The sequence below is a fragment of the Dermacentor silvarum genome, chromosome 6 (genome assembly GCF_013339745.2).
Source record: "Dermacentor silvarum isolate Dsil-2018 chromosome 6, BIME_Dsil_1.4, whole genome shotgun sequence".
Lineage (NCBI taxonomy): Eukaryota > Metazoa > Arthropoda > Arachnida > Ixodida > Ixodidae > Dermacentor > Dermacentor silvarum.
In genome coordinates, this window is record NC_051159.1 from 158953362 (window position 1) to 158977377 (window position 24016).

Genomic DNA, 24016 nt, shown 5'->3' on the forward strand with positions numbered 1-24016 from the left:
TACACCTCTAAGTATCGTTTATGTTCGCCGAGCTCGATCTTCTATCTCTAAGCGCTGCTCGCTTAGCCCATTCATCGATCATTTGTTTCCTTTGGAGAAACAGAAATGTGAAATCACGTGGACGCACGCAGCAAGCAACCGAAGGAGAGGTAGAAGATGACACTGGCGCGAAAGACGGAACATTTTTTTCTGCATTCGTCCTTCAACATTCCGTTAGAAACGAGCGGGATGCTCTCAACGGCGATACTCGCCCAACAAAAGAAAAGGCGGAGCCGGTGGCGAGCAACGGGCAACACCATCATCGGGGCAAGGACATCAGAGGCATGCGGGTTCTCCGTGCGTATATACAAACGAATACATACGCGCACGCGCGCGTGTGTTTGGGGCAAGGGGATCCGCCTCGCATTCAGCTCCAGCGGCGCGTGAGCTCGGCCGCGGGGTCTTGGAAACAACCGTATGATTCCACACAACGGTGGTGGCGCACCTACCACGCCTGAAGAGAGGGCTCGACTGGCGGCCGAGCGTTGCGACGCGCAGATTGAAGCGCCCCGACGAGGGAGATAGTGCGCCATTGTTGCTCGCGAGAGCGACGAGGGCGATATCCTGAGGACAACGCAAGCCCCGGCGTTCGGTGGCGCCAGACAAACGCGATTCTCGCGTGCTGCGCGCCAACGCGCAGTTTTCGGTCTTCTGTGTCTGCGTAAGCCTGTGTTTATATGCCCGCCTCTGTTTGTTTCGTCGTTGTTGTTGTTGTTTGTGGTGTTTTTGTTGTGAGGCAGCGTGCTAAGGACTCTAGTTTGCGAAGAACATTGCGATTATACGAACTCGGTAGGCACGCAATGTGCCGGAGGTTCATGTGCGGTATATGTGACACAGCAGACTGCTGAGATGTCAGGCGTGTAGGGCTTGCTGGCCTTTCCCATTCTGTAAGCCATCGCAGCAGAAGTGCGATGAGGGCACTGCTAGAATTCTTACGAACAGCAAGCATACAAAAACAGGTTTTAGCCATAATTATTATGCACGTGATCATATGCAGTGCAAGTGTGCGGTGATCGTGAGCGGCTGTGATCGTATGTCTGTACCTTCTGACTCTCTCAATTTTCTTCTTGTCCTTCTACCCCTCCTCCTCCCCCGTTCCCCAGTCTAAGGATAGCAAACCGGGTTTTCTGTCCTGGTTAACCTGCCTGCTTTTGTCCTTTCCTTTGCTCTCTCACCTTCCGTAAATACTCTCTCTCTTCTTCTGCGTCATCTATCACTCTTTCACCTATCAATCAAGTTTACTGGCACTAAAATAATCAAAGAAATAACTCATGAATACAAGTGTTTAATGTCATCAGAAAGTAGCCTTCTTCTGGTGTCGGTTCAGAGTTGCCTATATATAGCGGTACAAAAGAAACAATTATCACTTTCTGAATATGTGATATATACTGCGTGAATAGCCATAAAAGAGCGTACGAACCCACTGATGGCCACCAAGTTGGTCAAGGTTCTACTCCCTGGGTTTTTGTAAAAGTTGGCCTTTCTCTAAATTCAACACACAGTAGAGGATTCATAGACATGCAGCGGGAACGCGCGAGCATTGCAGACGGCCTTCCAGTGTATGGCTTCGCGGTTTTTCAATGCAATTCTGATTATCTCGTGACACGCCAATACGCACGTACACGGCTTCTTTCGGACGTAGTCCGTCGCGCTCAGCCGAGCACAAGTGGCTCCCGCTATTCAGTCAGCGTCATAAGACGAAGGAAGCTTTAGCGACACAAAGAACCAAGCGGATGAGGAGCTTGATCTCGATGAATAAGATAAACCTAGACTGCTTACGCCCGGCTGGAGCTATGTGAAATAGGCACTGACGCAAGCAGTGTATCGTGCGGAACGGATGAAAGCGGATACTAAGACGGAGGAATAACATGCTTGCCAGTGCAATGTCGCCGGTTTGTTTCCTTTGCCAGTATCTCACGCGAGAGCTCACCTCACTGCACCTATGTAGCAATATTTGACTTGTTTACAAAGCCTTTGTTGGAGCGTTTGCTTCACGTCTTGAAGATTAAATGGTGAGTCGAAATATATTTTCATAGCGCAGAGCCGAACAGTCACTAAAGATTACTCACCTCATCCTTCAAGAAATCGCAGAAGCTAGGCGTATTCTATAAACTAAAATTTTTCGGAACAATATAGTGACTCGCCTATAATGGTAGCTGCATCGAGGGTAAACGCAATGATACCATTCTATAGCTGCCTATGGCTCCTCAGGGCGCATCGCTGCATGAAGACGCAGACTTTACTATTTTACATTTTGTAAAAATGACGAAGTTGTTCCAAGAACACGGAACCACTGCTCACAAAATGTTTCTTGCGGAAATGCCGTAACAGTGGCCTTCGTCAAGGTGATCGCCTATATAGTTATCACGTCGATCGCTATGATACGCGTAAATGGCAGGTGCGCCAAAGCTATTAAAGAAACATTCTGATGTAGCAGGCGCTCTGTGAATACGGGTCTCCTGGTTTAGATGACACCCCTACTTTCGCAGTGGTGTCATCTGTGATACGATGATCTGTGATTACGTTCGTCGCACAAATAGTGGACTAGTTCGCCCCTTGCCGTAACTTCGTAGCAAAAAAGCGCAGTCACACTCTCAAACCATTACTGTACTTAAGTTCCTTTTTTTATAAAAACCATTACTGTACTTAAGTTCTTTTTATATATATATATAAATGCGTAAGCAGTTCTATGCCTACCCAACGAGGAAATCTGTCCGTCCGTCACGTAAGACGAATGCAATGGCAGTTCTATGCCCCTGTAAGCAATCCCCCGTAAGGCTGAGGCTCTACAAGCGCTCAGCAAAGTGAAGCGAACAGTGCATACATTCATTGAAATCGCCCATACAACACACAAAACAGCATACGCTTCAATAAAGAACAAACTCAAAACAAGCATTCGAACCATCAGTAAAGCATTACTAAAGCAACCAGCAGTGGAATTTCTGCGTGATTTTTTTTTTCTCATACATTAAAACAATCAGTCGAGCAAGCAAGCTAACAAACAGACGAAAGAAAAAGCTGCAAGGAGAGGACGGATGTTACTCCCAGAGCGGCACACACGCAATGGCACAAATAAGGGTCTTTCGCGGTCGCCTGCAGGCGGCGTCAGCGCCACTTGGTCACCAGGGCGGTGCGCGAGGAGGCGATCGCCGAACACGCACCACGTGCCGGGAAGCCGTCCGATTGAGTGGCCGATACACGCCGGGGCTCCGAGAGGAGAACGCAAGGACGACTGCACGCGCCCAGAGACGGATGCGGAAGCGAAGACTCTGCGCCGCATTCCGAGGGGCGCGCGAGCGGGAGCGCGGTTCACTGGGTCTCGCGACCGACCTCCCTCCCCCCTCTTCTTCCCGAGAGATCCGATGGGCGTCTTTCGCTGCAGCTGTGTTGTACAAGCGCATTGGACGAGACACCGCAATCATGCGCACACCTTGCTGGTGTGCTCGGTTTTTGCTGCGCTCTCTTGTTAGTTGTCAATGGTTCGTCACGCGAGATTTTCTACGGTACGCGTGCCTGGCAATTATATCGAAAAAGAATCCACGCGTGTCCGTTCGCGCGTGACCGGAAGATAGGTTTGGGCTAACAGGCGGAGTAGTGTCCTCTTAATTACAAGTGCAAATAAGCGACACAGATTGTCTGGAAATGACAGAACTAACAGAATACTTCACATACGAAGTATCATTGTTCAGAAAACCCGGCTAGCTTCAATTGGAATTGCACTTTGTACATTAGGTTTCCCTGTACGTCTTGTAATCTAGATGGATTTACTATACCCATTGAGAAGAAGGCAAAATACCAGCAACCGGCACTCATTGCAGGGTCACCATTTTCATATGCAGTATGTAGTCTACAATGTCGACAGCTTTACAAAAAACGGATAGAAATGTCACACTGAGAGCGTAAGGTCTGCGTCTAGCCGAATTTTTTCGTTCTGACACTAAGCATTTTGCAACATCATAGAGTTGCAGCGATGTGATTGGAGGAAAAAAATACCATACAATGACAGTTCTCTACAGGGAATTATTTCTCTGGCACAGTTTAGCACCACTAACAAAGATAACGTCACCCCGAGCAAGCTCACGGCTTTCTCCTGCGATCATGACTTACCTGCACTGGGCGCATTGCTGACGTCACACACCTGTTTGAGATATGCAGTAAAATGGCTTAGTTGCTCTGTACTTGGACCACGGCTTCAAAGAATTCAGGGGCTTCCAATTCACAAAGTTTTTTGTTCGTAAATGCTTTTTACCATTGGTGTCCGGACGCCTTCGCTAATATGTCGAGTTTCAGGATTGCCTGGGATTCGCTATTACGAACTAATTCTAGCGTAAGAACTTTTTGTGAATGCGGGTCCAAAATCCTAGCCCGCATTCACAAAAACGTTATTGTGCTAGAATTGTGCGTAAGAGCAGACACCAGCCAGTAGTGATGTTGCACATATTATTAGCGGAGGCATCCGGCCAATAGCAAGCAGCGGTTACGAACAAAAATCTTGACGAATTCGATCCCCGAACTTCACCAACTGTGATTGTGCAACTTTCCCCGGACGCAGATGTACGCATACCATAAGGAATAAAGCTGGCACTGACCTACGTATACATCACATGACACGATACAGGAGACCTCTCTGTACTGATTTTACTGCACTCTCTCGTAATCTGTCAGATCCAAATGGTAAAAGCAGCTTCAATGGTGTGAAAGGTGACAGAGGTGCCAGCAAAGTACGTGCGCTGATGACTATACTTTCCTGACCTATGAAGTGTAACGCCGCCAAAATCACTTTGGGTCGCCGGCTTCTCCATTTGCCGGTCAATCGAACAAAAGCTTTCTTTGTTTGCATTCCACGTGCACGCTATAAAGGAAGCCGCAGGCAACGGTGCGTGGCGCACGCATTTATGGCCTCGGCAAGCGTGTTGGCACTCACGCTTCCGCTTGGCCCATAATGATGGTCGATCGGCTACGGACGCAGCAGCCTACAGTGGCCGCTTCGAAGCGCATATACACTATATATAGCTCACATCCAGTGAATGAATGTATCCGGGCAGCCGAACACGAACGCAGGAGATGCAGGCTGACTTCTCTGTTATATAGTTTTGCGTGACGACTGCTATTGTTCTTGAAACGTTCGTAATATAGACTGGCTAGGAAATATTACAATTGAGTCCTGTATTAAGCGCATGAATGGCGCGACGAACGCGTATCGACATTTAATTTCCTCGACATTAAGCAAGGCATGAGAGCGGGCTACTTGGTATTCCATTGATACACTTGAAGCGTGAAGGCAGAAAACAGGGCGAATGGACGGACGCCCTGGACAAACGCTAACTTGCAACTCGACTTTATTTTTTAAACGGCACGAATATATGCACGGCAAAGGGGGGGGGGGGGGGGGGGGGGGATCATAACAACAAGCCCACCATCGCACTACCGCACGGCAGCACGATATACAGGGTGTCCCAGCTATCACGCAGCACGATTTAAAAAAAAAAGAGGAACGGCGTTACGCGAAGCAAAGCTAGTTCGTATTGTTTCCAGTACAGTGGGGTAGCCGCCAGTAATTTTTTCGTTACTAAGATTTAATTAATTAATTGTAATTACTTATCTAACTCGAGAAGTACTGTCCTAATTATCACAGTGTCAATGAGAAAGTTGTAGAGCAACATGAAGAACTACCGATACAGCTTTTCGTTGCTCAATACGTGCTACATAAATGTTTTTCAGAGTGTGAAAGAAGCCCGCGAATACACGCAGAATTGCCGCACGACTGGCCGCTCGAAGCACTTTGCGTGTATTCGCGGGCTTCTTTCATGCTCGGAAAAACACTTTTATGTAGCACGTATTGAGCAACGGAAAGCTGTATCGGGAGCTTTTCAAGGCGCTCTACAACTTTCTCATTGACAATTTGATAATTAGGACAGTACTTCTTGAGTTACATAATTAATTACAAATAATTAATTAAATCTCAGTAACGAAAAGAATACTGGCCGCTACTCCACTGTACTGGAAACAATACGCACTAGGTTTGCTTCGCGTAACGCCGTTCCTCTTTTTTTTTTAATCGTGCTGCGTGATAGCTGGGACACCCTACATGTATATAGTTACTTTCGAGCATGGATTAGAATGCGGATAAGTCCTAACCCCTTGATAGAGTAACTACACACCTATTATATACCGCTGCCCTAATTTTGTTATCCTTATTTGGCACGTTTTGTCTGACATTGTGTCAGCAATAGCACAGAAGTTTACAGCCGTAACAAAGCGCACAACACTATAGCACTAACAGCAAATATTGTCCGTTATATTTAGCAGACTCGACTACAGAAAGAAAAGAAAACTGCTCAAAATATTATTCTCTGTTCGAGTGTCTTTCCAGATACTAATTGTATTCACACGCATGCGCGCAAGTAGTACGATCGTCCATATAATCCCGGCCAGCTATACACAATTCTTGCAGGTTAAATAATCCGAGTGCTTCCTTTCCTGCATAACGGGCAGCCAGAATGCTTAACGAAACCACACCAATCATGTCTAATGTCTTGCTTTTTCTTCCCTTCTTTTTTCAAACTCGGTCAGTCGGTCCAGGCCGACTGCACCACCAGTGCGTGCTCATCCACCTCTGAAGCGTGACGAATACGGAAACAACAAAGAAACATGCACATATTCTTCATACCTGCATCTATTGACCTACACACCTGCTTAGCGGCTCGTGAGCTCTGTTTTTTTTTTTTTTTTTTTTTTTTTTTCATCTAAACCACCGTGTTGTCTGTACGGAACGGCGCTTAGCGTTGAGCTCCGGATTAATGGGATTGTAAACCTTAATACCTGAGCGCTTCTTTCTTTCCTTTTTTTGTGTGTTTGTTTGTGTTCGACCACACATATAAATGCCATCGCTACGGCCGGGAACTGTTTGACCATGTCCGTAGTAGTGGCGGAAAACAGTGTAACCAATATATTCGTCCCGGTGGTGTATACATACCGGGAAAACAAGTGCTTCGTTTTCTTGTTGTTGTTGTTTTTTTTTTCAAGGTTGTCTGTTCAAGAGATCGAATGTGTGGCCGTCTACAAATTTCGTTCTGAAATAAATACTTTTCTGTATAGAAATATACTTCCAACCATTTAATCTATGAGTAGAGGGCGTCCCGTCCACATGCGCAAAGTTTCAAGCTGGAATGTTGAGCTGTTTGTTTGCATCAATTTCAAGCTTAATTCACTAATAATTTTAGGGACGTTTTAAGGACTCTAGTAAATTTTTAGCTCGGCCCCAATAGGCTAGCAACTTTGAAACTGCTCCAGCGCACGTACGAACTTTCATCTTGACCCGCACGATCGTTCTCAATCGGTAAATGTTTTATTTCCCCAACAAGCATCATTGGCTAATTTTCAATTGGCTCAATTTTGATAATTTCGTACGCCTCGTAAAAACACCTACAACATCGATATATACAACGAATATGTTCCGCCTAAGTCACACTTTGTTACATCTTGAATTGCTTGACAGTTCGGAAACAACGTACTATTTCATATCCCATATAGTACTTCAAATCGCAGTCGACAGAAGTTTGATCATCTTTAGAACGCCCGTCCAATTACCCCACAAATTTCTAACATCATTCAGATATTACCTATTGCATGCCCCACATTCAATCTAAATTTTGTTGCGTCTATAGCTTCAGTGGTTCTCTCAATAAACTGTCGTCCACATTTATCTCAGGATGTTCGGAGCACACGTTCTGGCGTGGACGTTCTCCGCCGCATACAGTTGCAATACGAGCCTCATTGTAAGAATGAGGATAACCACGAAATTATAATCAGTTCATGTACAACTCATCACTACCGCATATCACGCTATATATATCATGCACGCTGAACGAAATATCTACTGCAAAACATCGCTAGCTCCCATGCTCTGCTCGAGGCCATGTTTGGCTCGGTCCTCGCAACAGCGTCGCCATATACGCCAAATTATAGTATGACCTCGGTGTAGCACTGGAGCAGATCGACGACTTAAAACTTTTGCACAACTTGAACGTTAGGAGAAATGAGCACTAAAAGAAAAAGGAAACCCGGGTGACAGCACGATAGCGACGATGTTCGCGAACACCTTTCAGGCTAGGTGGCGTTGGTTTCGTTTGGTCTCCATAACGATGTCGCCAGGGACAGAGACGGCGTCTGGAGAAACTATAGCCGCGAGGAGACACAGAATGGGCGCCTTCGCAAGACGAAGCCTTCCGCGAAGATGTGCGCCGCTAAATATAGGGGCCGACTGCGGTGTCTTCCTCCCATTCCCGTTGTACTTTCGTGTGTGGCGTCTGCAGTGAGGAACCGGTGCAGTGGCTGCGAGGAAACCGGCTCTCTCCGGTCGCTGGATGTGGCCGTGCATGCATAATTTATGTCCGCCAGCGCCACGCACCGCAGCAGCCGAAACGTGGTTCACGCATGTGTCCATACTTCTGTGCTATACGTAGCCAGGAAGCCACGTACGTACCCGTCGGACACGCCTTTTCTCTTCTTTGTTTCGTTTCGTCTTATTATCCCGAGACGCACCCAGCCCGTTTCGGTTCTCTTGCGCCGCGGTGCGCGCTCCACATTGACACGCCAGCTTAAGGGCCAATACCGGCGCCTTGTAATTACGTGCAAACTATACGCGTGTATTGCGCCCAGGTAACCGCGCGTTATTACGACGCGAACTGGTTTCGGCCGCAAGTGACTCTCTCCCCCGACAACTTATTACGCCGAGACGCCCGCCGCGGGGCACGGTGGCGTCACTGTTTCTAATTTCGTAACTGGTGAAGTGGCTCAGGGGCCGATTCGTATAGTTTTTCCATGATATAGGCTGGACCCGGGATGATAAATTCTTTCGCAACACCGTGAAAACCTTATCGGAATAACGTGACAATTCTGTTCCGATTCTTTTCATTTTAGAGCTTCGCCACATGGTGCGAGCGGTACTCCGCCTATGTTATCAGCGCTGTGTGTCGGTCGTGAGCGGTGGATGATAAGAAAATAAAAGAATCGAGTGAAAGGAACCTTTAAATTATACCGACCCTTGTAGCAGTCACATGCGTTCAGGTCAGATTAATGTGATAGCGCCAAGCAGCGTGAAATGGGCTCGGTGGTGCCGCGACAGAGATACGAGGTTGCTCTAGTTGGCTGTTTCTTAGAACGACAATCTTCGCTGTTATGTGCGTAAATGTCCTGTGAACCTTGGGTCAACTAGCTCGGCAGCGCGTATTATGAGCCTCGGGTAACCTTGAATGTGGAGTCGGTTGCGAACCTTGCGAAACCTTGTGAGCCTTGTGAAGGCCGGGATCAGCCTCAAAGCGCTAACTGGTTAAAGACAAAAACGCTATTCACGGCAAAATGATACTCTGATTTCCAACGGATGTTTCAACGACATCACCGTTCGCAGAAGGAAAACTACAAAGTTCAATGAGCGAAGTCAGAGGCGCAGCGCAATGCCAGTATCTCCTTCCTTTAGTCTCTGTATACTGTCACGCTGCAACAGCCACGTTCTGATGTTCTGTAAGTATGCTTACAGTAGCCCAGAGTTGCACTTTATGATTGAGCAATCTTCGTCGGGCTGACCTCTCTACTCCGCCCACTAAATAAACGTTCTCTACATCTCTCTCAGAACTGAGATTGCGCAAGAGGAAACCTCAACTCTAGACTGAAGGAAAAGCAGGCACTCTCAGGCTTTTGTTTATTCAAATTATAGCTTACGTATCCTTCGTTTTCCATTCATCGCTTGTTGGATATCATCAGAAGCATAGCAAACCGTATCGCTATTCGGGCAGCAACCGTTTGCCTTTCATAAAGCTGCGACTAGACGGTATAAGATAAACAACCTAAAAGGCACGGGAAGCAGGGGACAAAACCGTTAAAAACGACGGGCGCGGTCCGTTCGAAACAATGTGCTATTACCGCGAGCGAAGCAAATCGAGCGCGCCCACCTGGTGCGTGCGAGCGTTCGCATGTGCGTTCGTGCGTGTGCGTGAGCTAAGTGAAAGCTACGCTTACAGAAACGCACAATGGCGCCATCATTGAGGCGATGTCGCTTAGCACTGCGCTGCCCCAGTTTCCGAGCCGGAGAGAACGTCATCATTGAGTTCGCGTTTGTTATGAAGCCGTGCTATGCGTTCACGTGGTTTTGTCTATGCAGAGTGCGCTGAAACGAGTTGAGCATTGTTCTGTACAGGCATGAGAAGTTGACCAACGGTGTCTTTAGTTCTGCCCTTGCCTTTGCACGGGACCGATTACCTTTCCAGCAGGTGTTCTACGAACTAATCACCGGACGTTGAAGGAGATATCGATTCGTAAAAGTAATAGTCATAAAAAACTTAATAAGAAAAAAATGCGGAAGGGGATAACGGGTGGGCAGGCCACTGAACAAATGACAGATTAAAGAAGTTCGGAGCGTATAGCTAGCCGCCATTAACTCTTGCTGATTTGTTCCAGACGCAATCAAGCTACGCCTATGGCAACCCCGTTATAACGAACTAAAGCAACGAAAGCTGTTTCGCAGTCAGCGTTGTTTTATTCGTGCGCGGCTCTCAGCTGTCACTGCTTCCAATTTGTTACAGTTTTCCCAGCGCAAGGTCGCACGCATAGCAACGACCAAGAAAAATGGATCGTAGATCCACGTACGCATTCATGTAGCCTGCCAAATCAGTCAGCATCTTGTTTTATTACATCTCCAGGGGCCGAATTCACCATGTCTTTGATTGGTAAAGTCTGTTTGCTATTGACTAGGGAAGCGTCGTATACAGTGAAATAATGCGCAAAGAGACGTGGGACAATCATGCGCGCAAACACAACATGCAGTGACAACGAATGGTCACATGATTGCAGGAGGGCCTCCATCGAGACGGAGGAGTGCTTTCAGCGTATATACGCATTATTTTCCATCTTCGTAGATTAGACCATGCGTGCCACACACACCTTTTCCTCGACGCACCGACCGAGATTTAACGCTTAGCAACAACACTCTCGCAAGTGGGACGGTTAGCCCGTTTCTCTGATAAACATAAGCGGAAGCTCTCCGCTTCCGTTTAGCCGAGCCGGCCGCCTTCTTGGACAGTAAAACACCCAAAGCGCCGAAGTTTACCTCGGTATTCCCACATCCAAGAGACTTGGCATGCACTTTTCGATTACAGCGCAAGAAGCCACTGTCGCTTGGCAGATCTTAACGCAACAATTAGAACGTCATGTCAGCCGCAGCAGTGTTGCACCTAAGGAGATTGGCACGCCCTTCCGACGAGTGCGCACGAGGACCCTGTCGGTTACCCGAGCCGGCATAGGACACCTACGCATACGTATACGCTGCTGACCCGAAGAGGGGAGGGCGACTGTGCCGGCGGACCTGCTCTCTTTGTATCGCCTTTCGGACCGGGCCGAACGTTCGGCCGGGGCTCTCCTTTGAGACTGTCCGCGCATTCTCGGCGACCGCTCGCGACTGACAGCGGTGCGCACGCGGACAAAAGACTCCTTGGTGCTCTTCTTCTCAGTCGACCGAAGACAATCGGTGATTCATCAGATTCTATCGCGTGCGCTTCTTGAGAGCGTGGAGAAAGGGGCCGCGGAAAAGCGAAACGCCTTTCTCATTCCCGCAGCAGCGTCCGCACTATTGGCGACAAAACATCGCGGAAGCGGGAAGTGACATACTGGGCAGAAGAAAAGAAAGAAAACAAATAGAAAAAAAGCACTTTCCTTGTCAGGCGCTGCGGTCGCAGGCTGCATTGTGTCAACGCCCCGCTTTCTTATACGAATCTGCACGTCCCGGCATTGGCATAAGTGGTGCGGTTTTTCACGAGGGACAGCGGAGCGGAGCCGTTGCTTACTCGATATGCTTCTTGTTTTTGGGTCTCAGGGGACGAAGAAGAAGCGAGGGGTAGTTGCGTATGCCGAGCGGTAACTTTTTAGGGTTGCTATATTGTCTTTCGTCTCCCCCCCCCATACACATACAAACGCACATTTTTTTCTCCACATTTGGCGCTGTGGTCTGTCTTTGACCATTGTGAGATGGCTGTTAAAAGCGCGAGAAGACACTAGAATAGAAGCAGCTTAAGCAGGCGAACGATATTCAGCTCACGACAAAGAGCAGCCCAGGAGAACTTAGCAACACATGACTGTTGGCCACTGAGTGACTAGCGGGGAAGTGCCGTATAACCGTAAGAAAGTAGGTGGTGAAAGGAATAATAGGTGTCGCGTGAATTTTTTGGAGCATGCGGGTGATTTTTGGTCTCAGTCCTAATCAGCGGACTGATCAGCTTCCTCAGAGAAGATTGTGAATGAACCAACAGCAGCTATACGACTGGTCAAGAAAAAACAAACACATAAGCATAAAGCAGGACCGTAAGAAACGCTAATTGTACTGTCCTTCATTATGATTAGACGATTTGAAAATGCATGTTTATTATAATTTGCTGAGAGTTCACATCATAAGTTGGCATCTGACAAGCACATAATAAGTGGGCATCTGACAAACACCTGAAAAGCTTCCATGTAGATACAACTAATTCGGCCCTTCGCCAACCGTCAACTGTAATTGACGTTGCGATCCTTCATGATCCCGGCCGCAGCGGTTGCATTTCGATGTGGACTAAATGCGAAAACGATCGTGTGCTTCGATTTCAGGTGCACCTTGAAGAACCCCAGGCGTTCAAAATTAAATCAAAGTCCACCTCCTCTGCGGTGTGCCTCATAATAAGATCGTGGCTTTGGCGCGCAAACCTCCAAAATTGAATTGTTTAAATTCTAAATATAGATGACAGATCAGACGGGTGTAGCTTATGTTTTAGTGGAGATTAAGATGAAAAACGAGACTTGTGGTGTGCCACGTAATGCGTAGAGCAGATGACCGATAGTCTGCTAATATAGAGTAAAGGAAATTATGCCAAGAGAAGGGAAGCTCAGTCGACTCCGCCAGAGGTTAGCTGGTGGGATGAGATTAGGTAACTTGCAGGTAAAGGTGCATTGTCATGGTGAAAGACAGGGGTAATTCGAGATACTGGGGGAGGCATAAGTGGCATTCATACTGCGGTGAACATGAAATAGCAAGGTTAGAACGATCATTTGACAATTCAACGTCTGCTGAGACTTCCCTCTCTGCACACAACCTCACCTATACTGTGGCTAGCATCCAATAAATTATGCATTTTGGTGCCTAGCGGATCTGGGGTGTTGCGCATTCAGTGTTCGTCGTTGCCATTTTGCCTTTGGCGAAGGTGAAGATTGCCTTTGGCAAGTGAAGATTGAGGGACAGGTTTTCAGGAATCACAAAGTACAAATGGCAGCCAAAGTTAATATTTTGGCTCGCAACCGCGAAGTTTTATCCTGTGTTGAATATATAGTATATTTACGAGGAGATGAAGATGGCGTAAGACTGCAGAGTCCCCTGATAACTTGCTAGGAGGATGACAGAGAGCTCTAGTCAAAGCCTTACATTCCGAATATGATGATATAGTCCTAGTCCACGTATACTTCTGGAGGTTTGCTGCTTGGACAAACCCTAAATGTATGTTCAATATGTTTCCTTGCGCGATGTCACTCTGCGGCATTTCCTTCATTGCTGCGGTCTGGTTGACTGCGATCGATTCGTCATTCGGTTCTTCCCTGCACTCCGTGTTGGTAGATTGCATTCGCGGGTTGCACTCTCAGCCAGAGTGCAACTCTGTTTTCTGTTCTTCTTTCTCGTCTTCGTCTTTTTTTTTTTCATGTTTCCGCCGCATTTATTTATTTATTTATTTATTTATTTATTTATTTATTTATTTATTTATTTATTTATTTATTTATTTATTTATTTATTTATTTATTTATTTATTTATTTATTTATTTATTTATTTATTTATTTATTTATTTATTCAAAATACCCCCAAAGGCCCTCTTTATGAGGGTATCATAGTGTACATAGGGTATCATAGTGTACAAAGTGTACAATCATTGCATTCTACCGGTGCTAACATATGGGGCAGAAACTTGGAGGTTAACAAAGAAGCTCGAGAACAAGTTAAGGACCGCACAAAGAGCGATGGAACGAAAAATCTTAGGAGTAACGTTAAGGGACAGGAAGAGAGCGGTGTGGGTCAGAGAACAAACGGGGGTAGACGATATTCTAGTTGACATTAAGCGGAAGAAATGGAGCTGGGCAGGCCATGTAATGCGTAGGATGGATAACCGGTGGACCATTAGGGTTACAGAATGGATACCAAGAGAAGGGAAGCGCAGTCGAGGACGGCAGAAAGTCAGGTGGGATGATGAGGCTAGGAAATTCGCAGGCGCAAGTTGGAATACGCTAGCACAAGACAGGGGTAATTGGAGATTGCAGGGAGAGGCCTTCGTCCTGCAGTGGACATAAATATAGGCTGATGATGATGATGATGAGGGTATTACATGGGGGGGTCACAGGCACTGGTCATAGATTATACATCATATTAAAGAACAAGACAATATAACAAAAATAATAATAGAGTGATACAAAGGTAATATACAAAATGAGTCACAATTATTTCAGAGAAAACATTAGTACATATTAGGAGAACATAAGGCAACTGCAATGAAAAGCAAAACAGCAACAAACATCGAAAACACTGTAAAAGTCCGAAGATAATAATAATAAGATTAGTTGACAAGTCGTGAGCGAATTAAATCTTGAAACTCGCTCTTCTTCTTTTATTTATTTATTTATTTATTTATTTATTTATTTATTTATTTATTTATTTATTTATTTATTTATTTATTATTTTTGTTATGCATTGACCTCGCAATACATGTTTTTTCGCAGAAGTGGGATTGTTGCATGTGTTTTAGTTCGCCTACTGACTAGAATAGGAATAGCGTCAGCGTAACATTAAAGCATGCGGGGCACTGCCGCCGGTTTTCTGCCGTAATAATAATAATAATAATAATAATAATAATAATAATAATAATAATAATAATAATAATAATAATAATAATAATAATAATAATAATAATAATAATAATAATAATAATAATATACCGTCTCTTCCATTCATCATATAGATTTTTTTTTGCGTTAAGTGAGTACTTTGGCAGAGCTGAATGGCACCCCCAAACGTGTACAAAAAATAAAGACGGAAAGACGGAAAGAAATGCGTGGCGGCTTGATGTGAGCCCATGTTTAGAAGAAAACCAACCGACCAACCAACCAAACACCCTGCGTTGTCTACATGGCAGTGGTCATTGGATGGAAACTCAAATAGTTCGATCGCTCAGCAGCGTTTTGAGTGAAAAAGGCAGAGCCATAAATGTCCAAACGAGGGCCACCAACACGAGCGCGCGCATTGCGGATCTTGCACGGCAAGTGCTATACGAGAGGCGGAACGTAGAGGACGAACGAATGCCATGTCGCTCATACGCGCCTTTCAACACACTTGTGTTCCCGAGTCGGGCACGACGTGTACGTCGCTCCCAGACGCCGTGTTTCGCAAAGGGCCGGACGGCGAGCGCATCATCGCTTCTTCGTCAGCGGTGCGCGCACATGACGTCGTCGAGCGCGCCTCGCTCAGCACCGTTTCGCGGTCGCTGCGAAGGTCAGCATTACCGACGCCGCCGAGGAAAACGCGGCGCCGCGGCAGCAACAATGAAGCCGGGCCGCCCTTTCAGCGCAAATGATGGGTCGCAGATGTGGGTCAGTGCGGTGCTCTCGCTTCTCCGCAGCTTCGCGTCGAGGGGCTGTGTTTATACGCTCCGCAGTCACGATAAGCCACCGCTCGCGTATACGTCAGAGGAGCGTAAGGTTCCCGCGGCCGGATGCGGCGACGTTCCGAAGCCGCGGTTCCTGACCTTCCCGTCGCCGGCAGACATTTTGGGCTCAAGAAGAAACACAGCTAGCGCGATCGTAAGGACGTACAGTTCCTCCTCCTCCTCCTCCTGGTGCTGCTTGTGTTGTGAGGTGGTCGAGGGTAACGTACGAGCTTTCAGCGTTCGTTCGGTGCACATGCTCGCCGGAACAAGCGACTTCGTAATAGAGGTCAAAGCGCGCGTACAGCGTCATTCGACCGGGTGGGAACAAGTTGAGCTAATTATTTTTTTTTTCCGACGACTACTTCTCTGAAGAAAAAAAAAAGAAGAAAGCAAAAAGAACAAGAAGAAAGGGATGATGATGATCTCTGTGACAAACGAAGCAAAACCTGGATGAAGCCCCACGTTTGACATTACTTACAATCAGGAAACCAGTGCACAGAGAGCGTAAAATTTAAAGTACGAATGCAATTTTGAAGGAAATGTGTGCTTATGCCTACTGCTTTTTTTCCAAACGCCACCGCCATTTTTTTTTATAATGCCCGTTCTCATGGGACAGCGACGCAGCTTGCTCTTCGTTTATCGAGACCAATCTACTAGTGAATTATCAATATAAAACTGAAGGTATTTATTCAGTGACACGGGGTCAATGTTAGAGCGATCAACTGAAGGCTAGCAGCTTTTCCTTGTTTTTACGCTGAAACCATGAAATTAGCGCAGGGTAGAACTTTAAACTTGCTCGACAAGTATCAGCTACCGAGATTGCAACTTGCAATATTGAAGGAATCGTTGCTTGAACTCTTGCTTATCTGGAGCCGAATTCATAAAGCTTCTCATTCAAAAGTGTTGTTTGTCATTGGCCGGCCGGCGGCATTCGCTGGTCCTACTTTTGTATAACCAACATCAGAATGAGCTGGAATATTCTCTTAAGAACAATTATAGCGTAAGATCTTTTTTGCGCATAGGGGTCCTGATGTTTATTTTCACACTGGACGCCGCTGAGGAGCGCAGCGGAATTGACACGAACACGTCTGAACTAGTTTCCGCGCAGCTAACTGACACTGGGCGAGCATTCGCTCAAAACTAACTTACTGACGTCTACTTAGCTTTTGCGCGCAAGAATGATTTTCCGCGTTTTACCTTGTACGTCTCTGTACGTCTCTGCTCGCCTAACGTTAACTTTCTGTCTCGCCTGCTAACGTTTTCACTCGTAGGGCCCCGCAATGTGCTACTTGCACCTCTTGTGTCCGGCACGCTTCCATTGGAAATTGAGAGCGAAGAAAACAAACAAGACGACCGCAGCGACGACTTATATCATACATCTAGGCCAGCCGAAAAAAGGTTACAAGAAGAGAAACACTGGCCGCAGGCGTTGTTGGCGCACAGCTTGTAAGCGGTGCACGCCACACGATCTGCGACGTTGTATGGCGCCCATGTAGGCCGTCGAGCTCGTTCGTTCATGTGCGCGTGCACCTCTCTCTCCCTCTCCAAGTGCGTGCGTTTACCTCGTACAAACAAACGAATGCGTACACATGCACGCAGACGCTGGAGGACATCAGCGTCACCGTCACTCGCGATCTTGTTTCCACCGCTGGTGTCGATTCTCTCTCACGTGTCCCAAGAAAGGAGGACAAACGGGTACACATGTTTAAGAAGCACCTAAATGCAAAAAAAAAAAAAAAAAAAAGTAATGGCCATCCGCCTCGCTTGCGACAAGCGTTGGCTTTGCGAAAACTCGCACGCGATGTCTGTTTTCGGCGAAATGCAGCCGGGTGGCCGATTCTTGCTGTTTGCGATTGGGCTTCGCTTTTTCGCTGTATATCACTGCATTCACCTTTGCTGCACCGTCGACTGTCATGCCTCGACTCCCGCATTTTTTTCTTTCTTCTTTTTTTCTCTCTCTCTTTCTCTGATATGCACTTTGCCATAAGAGTTAGCGTCGTCTGTATGCAAGCGCCGAGGAAAAACATGGACTTTCTGTTCAGTCGATCCTATACCTTTTTATATTCTAGTTTTATTAGTAGGTTTTTCTGTAGAGAGTTTCCTGTGCACCGAGCCAGTAAATGTACGTCTATCGTAGACTTGAAAAGCCTACTGTTATTCCCTTCTTCGAACAAAAGCAAACGTGTCTGTGCCCGTTGAGAGGAAAATGTGTTATAAACGTTAAGGGAACTTCATGCAGTCGGCAAGCAGCGCGTGATGCTCAGATATAAATGGACACTGGTATTTTCTTTTCTTTCTTTGTAGGGGCCTGAAAGGCGTTAGCGTTGCTGAAATGGGGCTAGTGGTTAACCGCTGCTTTGATTAAAACCATCATTAGCGTATTAACAATAAGCGTCGGATATTTTTGGTACGTGTTCGCACAACAATTCGCCTTACTGGGTGAGGCGTGACCAAAGCTTGGTACGGTTAGTCGAGAATAGCTTGCGCCTTTGTGCCTTGCAGCAGCTTCTCATTATAAATAAAGCGGAGCTTCTATATACTTTATAGAGTTTATGTTGGACCCAGATTTGCCAAGTCATTTTTGTGCGCAGGCCAAAAATTGCTTCTTGGAAAATGCGCCAGTCAAACGTGAAGGGCGAACGACGCAATAGCAAGGGCTCCGGGTAGCGACTAGCAATTTTTGCGAAGAAACGATATTGCAATGTCGGTCGCTTTTCTTTAATATGAGCTCATATAACATACAATAAAGAAAACGACTAGCAAATAAGAGGAATTATTCAAATGTCAAACGTTAGCTATACACCAGCACCGATTCGTATGTGTTTTTTTAGTATGGCACGAAGAAAACAAGTTTGTTTCTTACATTTGTTTATTTTGTTTTCTTTTCAGGGACAGTTGACATTGAAGCAGTTCCCGCAGAGTCATCAACTTCATCAACACATAGTCAAGAAAGTGAAAGCGTGCCAGAGCTTTTAAGGCCAGTCGCTTCAAGGAACTCCTTATTAATTAATGACGCAGCTTCATTAGAACTTTCCAGTTCTTTTACAAGTGTTCATACATCGTCTGTCACCACAGTTTCCGAGACATCTGAACTGCCATTCGTGCTGCGTACGGAAGGATCTCAGGAAGCGGACTTTACTTTGCATGATTCCAAACGGAAGCAGCACTCTGTGACGAATGAACCATCCGTAGTGGTAACTGTGGCAGCTAAGCCACAATCAACGACTAAACATGGGGCGCACACGAGTCAAAATAATCGAAGGGGCGCAGCTCACCCATCAATGCTATCGTCGTCATCCAGCAACGGAGAACGGGAGCAAATTGTCGGCTCTATCTCCGCCTCAGCTGAGACGAGCATCCAAGACGAGCCGTATAACGCACCCATTGTTCCTAGGAGTACTGCCAGCGTAATATCGGCTACAGAGCTGCGTGTGGCCGAAGTCACAACGCTACCATCTTTTACTGCGGAACCCGAAGTAACAGAGCCGCAGCAGGGCGATTCCGAAGAAGCCTCACTGCGTGTACTACGCAGCATTCATCCATCCAGTGCCACACCGGCCCACGTGGTCCACCACAGCCGGAGCCGAGAGGCGACGCCCGTGTCAACGGCTGCCGCTGCCGCCGCCACCGAACGGACTCGGGGCGGCGGCAACGGCAATGGCGGGAACCCGTCCATCGACAACATCCTCAGTGGCATCATCCAGCTCCTCGGCGGCGACATGAACCTCCCTCGACCTCCGTCAATGCGATTGCCGCCTCCTCCGCTGCCACCGCATTCCTCTCAGCAGCATCATCACCACAAGCCGCCGTCGAGGATCAACAACCGGGGTCCCCCCAATTTCAACTTCCCGCCGCCCCCGCCCCGGCCGCCGCAGCTACCGCCGCATCCGCCCCACCCGCCGCCTCACCCTCCGCACCCGCCGCACTCGGCGCCGCCGCGACCGAGACCGAGCCTGCCGCACCTGCCACCGCCGCACCCGGGCCACTTCGACACGATCCCGCGGCCGCCGCCGCCCAACTTCCACTTCCCGCCCGTGAACCATCCGAACCACCCGCACCACCCGCAGCAGCACATACACATAGTGCCTCTGCCGCACCCGCCCACAGTCTACCCGACGCCGTCGGACGTGAGTCAGTTGCTGGGACTCAACGACCCGGACAGGCAACAGCGGCCCCATCACCACCAGGACGGCCACCAACGGCCGGCGCCGCCGCCACCGGCGACACACGACACCGACCAGTACGAAGCCACGCCCGCCTTGTCTGAGTTACCTCCAGCCAACAACAACGGACCCGAACAGCCAACCATGCACAGGGAGACTGTTCGTGACAACGGACCAGAGGTGATGGCAACGGCGACTGAGCACTTGCCTCCCAGCAAATCCACCATTGTGCTCATCCACGAGGCGCCTGTGTCTTCGTCGCCGGTCGAAGAGGTGACACCGACGAGCGCGAGTGACGACGCCGCTGTTGAGGAGACGAGACACGAAGAAGACACCAGGCATGACGTGAGACCAACGATGACGGAAGGTGATTTGGAACCATCTGGAAAAGTACCGTCGGGACCAGTGTCGGGATGGCTCCCTGTGTTCTTAGACTCCTCCGTTAGAGCCAATAGTTCCAGGGTGAGCGTCAATACGGCGGAGGAACCTGAAATTATCACAGAACCCACTGAGCCTTCGGTTTTCGATATTACCGTCATGCATTCCATTGGAACCGTGAGCAACGTCGTGACTCCTTCTCAGACAATTCGACCCACTTTCTCGACGACTGCGCCGTCAATAGAAGTAGGAACGAGCACAGAAAGCAGCTCGACCGACCCTGACGAAGTTGAAGGGACGCAGCCTTCCGACGGAGAGGCGGAACCACCATCTTCATCGCCCACCTCGAAGACTTCAAATGCAGACAGGGACCCAGAAGTGATCTACGGAACTCCGAAGCTCGAGAGCACGCCATCGACAGACCCGGCTACTACGCTGCAATCCAGTCTTCGTTCGACGACAATGGTTGGACTTTCAAACACGCACACGGCCAATGAAAATGAATCAGACGTGGTGATGACTTTATCTGGAAAGGGGACACTCGTGCCGGATGTGACCCACACTAGGCCGCCAGTGAAGCACAATCAGTCACCCACAGGAAGGCCGATAGTGATCCCGGTGGAGATCGAAGATGTCAGGCCAGTGATCGGCTTTCCTCCGGAGTTGTCCCATGGCTTCCCGAGACCTCAGGACGGCCACGGTCCGCAAAGACCTGGCGGAAGCACGTCTCGTCCAAGACCCAAAGAACCAACGGGTCCACCGCGCAAGACTACCTCGAAGCCTGGGTCTTCTCCACGAAGGAGACCTGGCTACCGGCCAAAACACAATACTACCTTGGTGAGGTATGTGTTCAAGCTCAAATTTTATTCCACTACACCCGAATACAGTTGCTATCTTGCGTAAACAAATATAATTTCTTCCACGGCAAAAAAAAATAATCAAGCTTATGTTGCTATTTGCATACCTAGCACAAGCTTCGTCATGTTGTGTAACTTGAGGTGAACGTTATAATCGGTGGAAGTAAAGCTTGCTAGCCAATAGTAAAAAATAGTAATAATAATAATAATAAACTCACCCCTCCCCTCCTCTAGAGCCATCGTTCTTGCTATTTGCAGTACTTCTTAGCTTATTGAGCGCACGCAGCTTTTGAACATCACGTATTTGACCATACAGTTCATAACAGTAACCACTGTGAACAACAGCATGAGAACCATGGTTATAAAAAGCATGAAAATATAGGTATAAGGTGAGCAGAACTAAATGTTTTAGTCGCGTTTTAGCGGATGCCAATATATATATATATATATATTCGAAGCAGGAAACAGATCCTAGCCCTTTTGGGCAACGTTATACCGACCATGGGTGAGCCAAATTCACAATATCATATTTCCACTCCCAGAATCGACACCTGCATCGTTGGTGACGACTCCACGTGCGACTCACAGCTGAACGAGTGGTGCAAGGCCGAGCTTGGCGTCAGTTCCTGCCACTGCAGACCGGGCTTCACGAGGACAATTCCCAGGGGACCTTGCAGCCGTTAGTATCACTACTTGTTCTTGCTACCGCGAAAATACGGGCATGTTCAACTTAATTAGTTCCTCGGAAATAAACAGGTAGATGCACGAGCCAAAAACTGTCATCCACATTCCACCACCACCACAGGGATCCACCCCTCTCAACATCGGAATCAACATCGTTTCGAAGTAAACGTAATCATCAGCACACGAAAATGTTTCGCCAGGTTGAATCACATTCTGTTACTGAGGAAAGTTCGATTGCATTGCCTAAGCCACTATGACAGCCAGACATAAAAAGCTACAACGCAGAAACGGCTAGCAGCGCTTGAAATGAGCGACTAAACGTCTTTATTTCAACATATTATATAAAATAAAATGAAAACTAGATATTAGTGGACGTTTCAGCGCCTATGCCTTCATGTAAGAGATTACATCTCCCGAAACAAAGGAGGCACCAGTAGAGGGGGCTTTCTGTTCAGCATATCTCGCCGTCTAATCTAAGGAAAGACTACATCGAGAATGTTGGCACTGCGGTACATCGGTGATTTTTTACTGTGTTGTTCTCACGAGCTTTATGTTGAGTTGAAAGAAGAAGAAATTCACAGTAACGTTATTCGGTACATATTTTCGCAGCTGTTATCAACGTTGGCCTCACATTGAAACTCGACCGGCTTGGTGACCAAAAGCTGGTATTCAACCGACACTACAGAAACCCAGAATCGGAGGACTACCGGCTGCTTGAGTATGAAGCAAAGCAAGCGGTAAGTTCTGTGACCATTTTTTTTTCTCTGTCTTTCCTCAACCACTGGGCGCTATAGCAAAAGAAGCTACGCGAAGTACGATGTTGAAAATTTGTCTGAATAATTACCGACAAGCTTTATATGCTTGAAGCTGCGCGTTAGTTATATGTCAGAAATGTGCGACGACCGCATCTGGCTTCGCAATGGGGAAATTATCTTTGTAATGTATTCTACTGAATCGTGTTCATAGAACTAGTTAAATACGGACCCTGGTCAATCGTGATGCCATGAAATGTGGTGCATTTCAACCAGCTGAAGGGACGTCAAAATTTCATGTGTCCTCGAATTAAAAACATTGGCGAGGCCTGCATGTTGAAAATGTTGACAGTCCTTTACAGCACCATAATCCCTCAACAACAGTCTGTACTACATAAAACATGCAACTCTGAACGATGTTGAAAGTACATGTCAAAGAGATATGTTGTATAAATCTGTTTAAATAAAACTCTAGTTTCTGAAGCGAAGCTACTTCAGGTAACAAGTTTCAATTGACTGCTGCGGAAGCCTGTATCAATAACGCGTTGTTGTTGTTGTTGTTTTTCCCCATCCCTGTCTCTTCGCGTACTGCAGCTGCACAGCCTGTTCAGCAAGTCCAGCTTTTCGCGGCTCTTTGTAGACGCGACAGTGAACAGGTTCCAGTCCGCCGGCAGCAAGATCATGATGAATGCCACTGTGCAGCTGGAGGACAACGACATCACGCGAGTTCCTTCGGTCAAGCGTGTTCTCCAACACGAGGTGGTCAACATGATCAACCGCCGAAACTCGAACATCGGAGAGAGCAGGCTTTACGTCGACGGGCTTCTCAACTCGGGCCTTTCAGTGGACGGTGAGAGAACGACGAACGTCTATATATATATATATATATATATATATATATATATATATATATATATATATATATATATATATATAAGTGAGCTGACAATGTTTTCATACGCGCAACTCATAGCATGTAGAAGGCATTGTTACCTATTACATGTCATTGTTGCCTATTACAGGTAACTAAGCATATACTATATACTCGCAGAAACTGCGTATGTAGTCTGCGACGTCGCATGCTACATGCATTTCTGTGTTAGTTTCTCTTGCTTCATTCTATTAGCCGCTTTTCCCTCAGCTACTACAGCCTTAAGATTTTACACAATAGCGCTTCGTCTCCTGTAATAGGAATATTAAGTAATCGCAATCGGAAACACAGTAATAGGAATCATTCCTGGAAAAGCACAAACGGGCAAATAAGCAATCAACTAGATTTCACACACCCCGCCAACCCCAGCATTTTGCAGGGTGTAGAAATGTTGGTTAAGTAAAAAGCAGTGGTTAGTATAAGGTCCAGACTAGCCCTATCTTTGAAGAGAGAAAGGGAGGAGGGGGGGGGGGGGGGGGACAGGCCAATCTAGTAGCGGTCTGGGAAGGT

General features: G+C 47.2%; 1 protein-coding gene across 1 annotated transcript in view; it reads left to right on the top strand.

Moving 5' to 3' along the window:
* Nucleotides 1-24016, top strand: part of LOC119456302 (proteoglycan 4) — a 58624-nt gene that overhangs the window by 25733 nt on the left and 8875 nt on the right. Inside the window, exons 2-5 of the mRNA XM_037717996.2 lie at nt 18631-21124; nt 21682-21818; nt 22433-22560; nt 23170-23425. Of these exons, the coding sequence (XP_037573924.1) occupies nt 18631-21124; nt 21682-21818; nt 22433-22560; nt 23170-23425 (3015 nt within the window). The remainder of the gene's footprint in view (nt 1-18630; nt 21125-21681; nt 21819-22432; nt 22561-23169; nt 23426-24016) is intronic.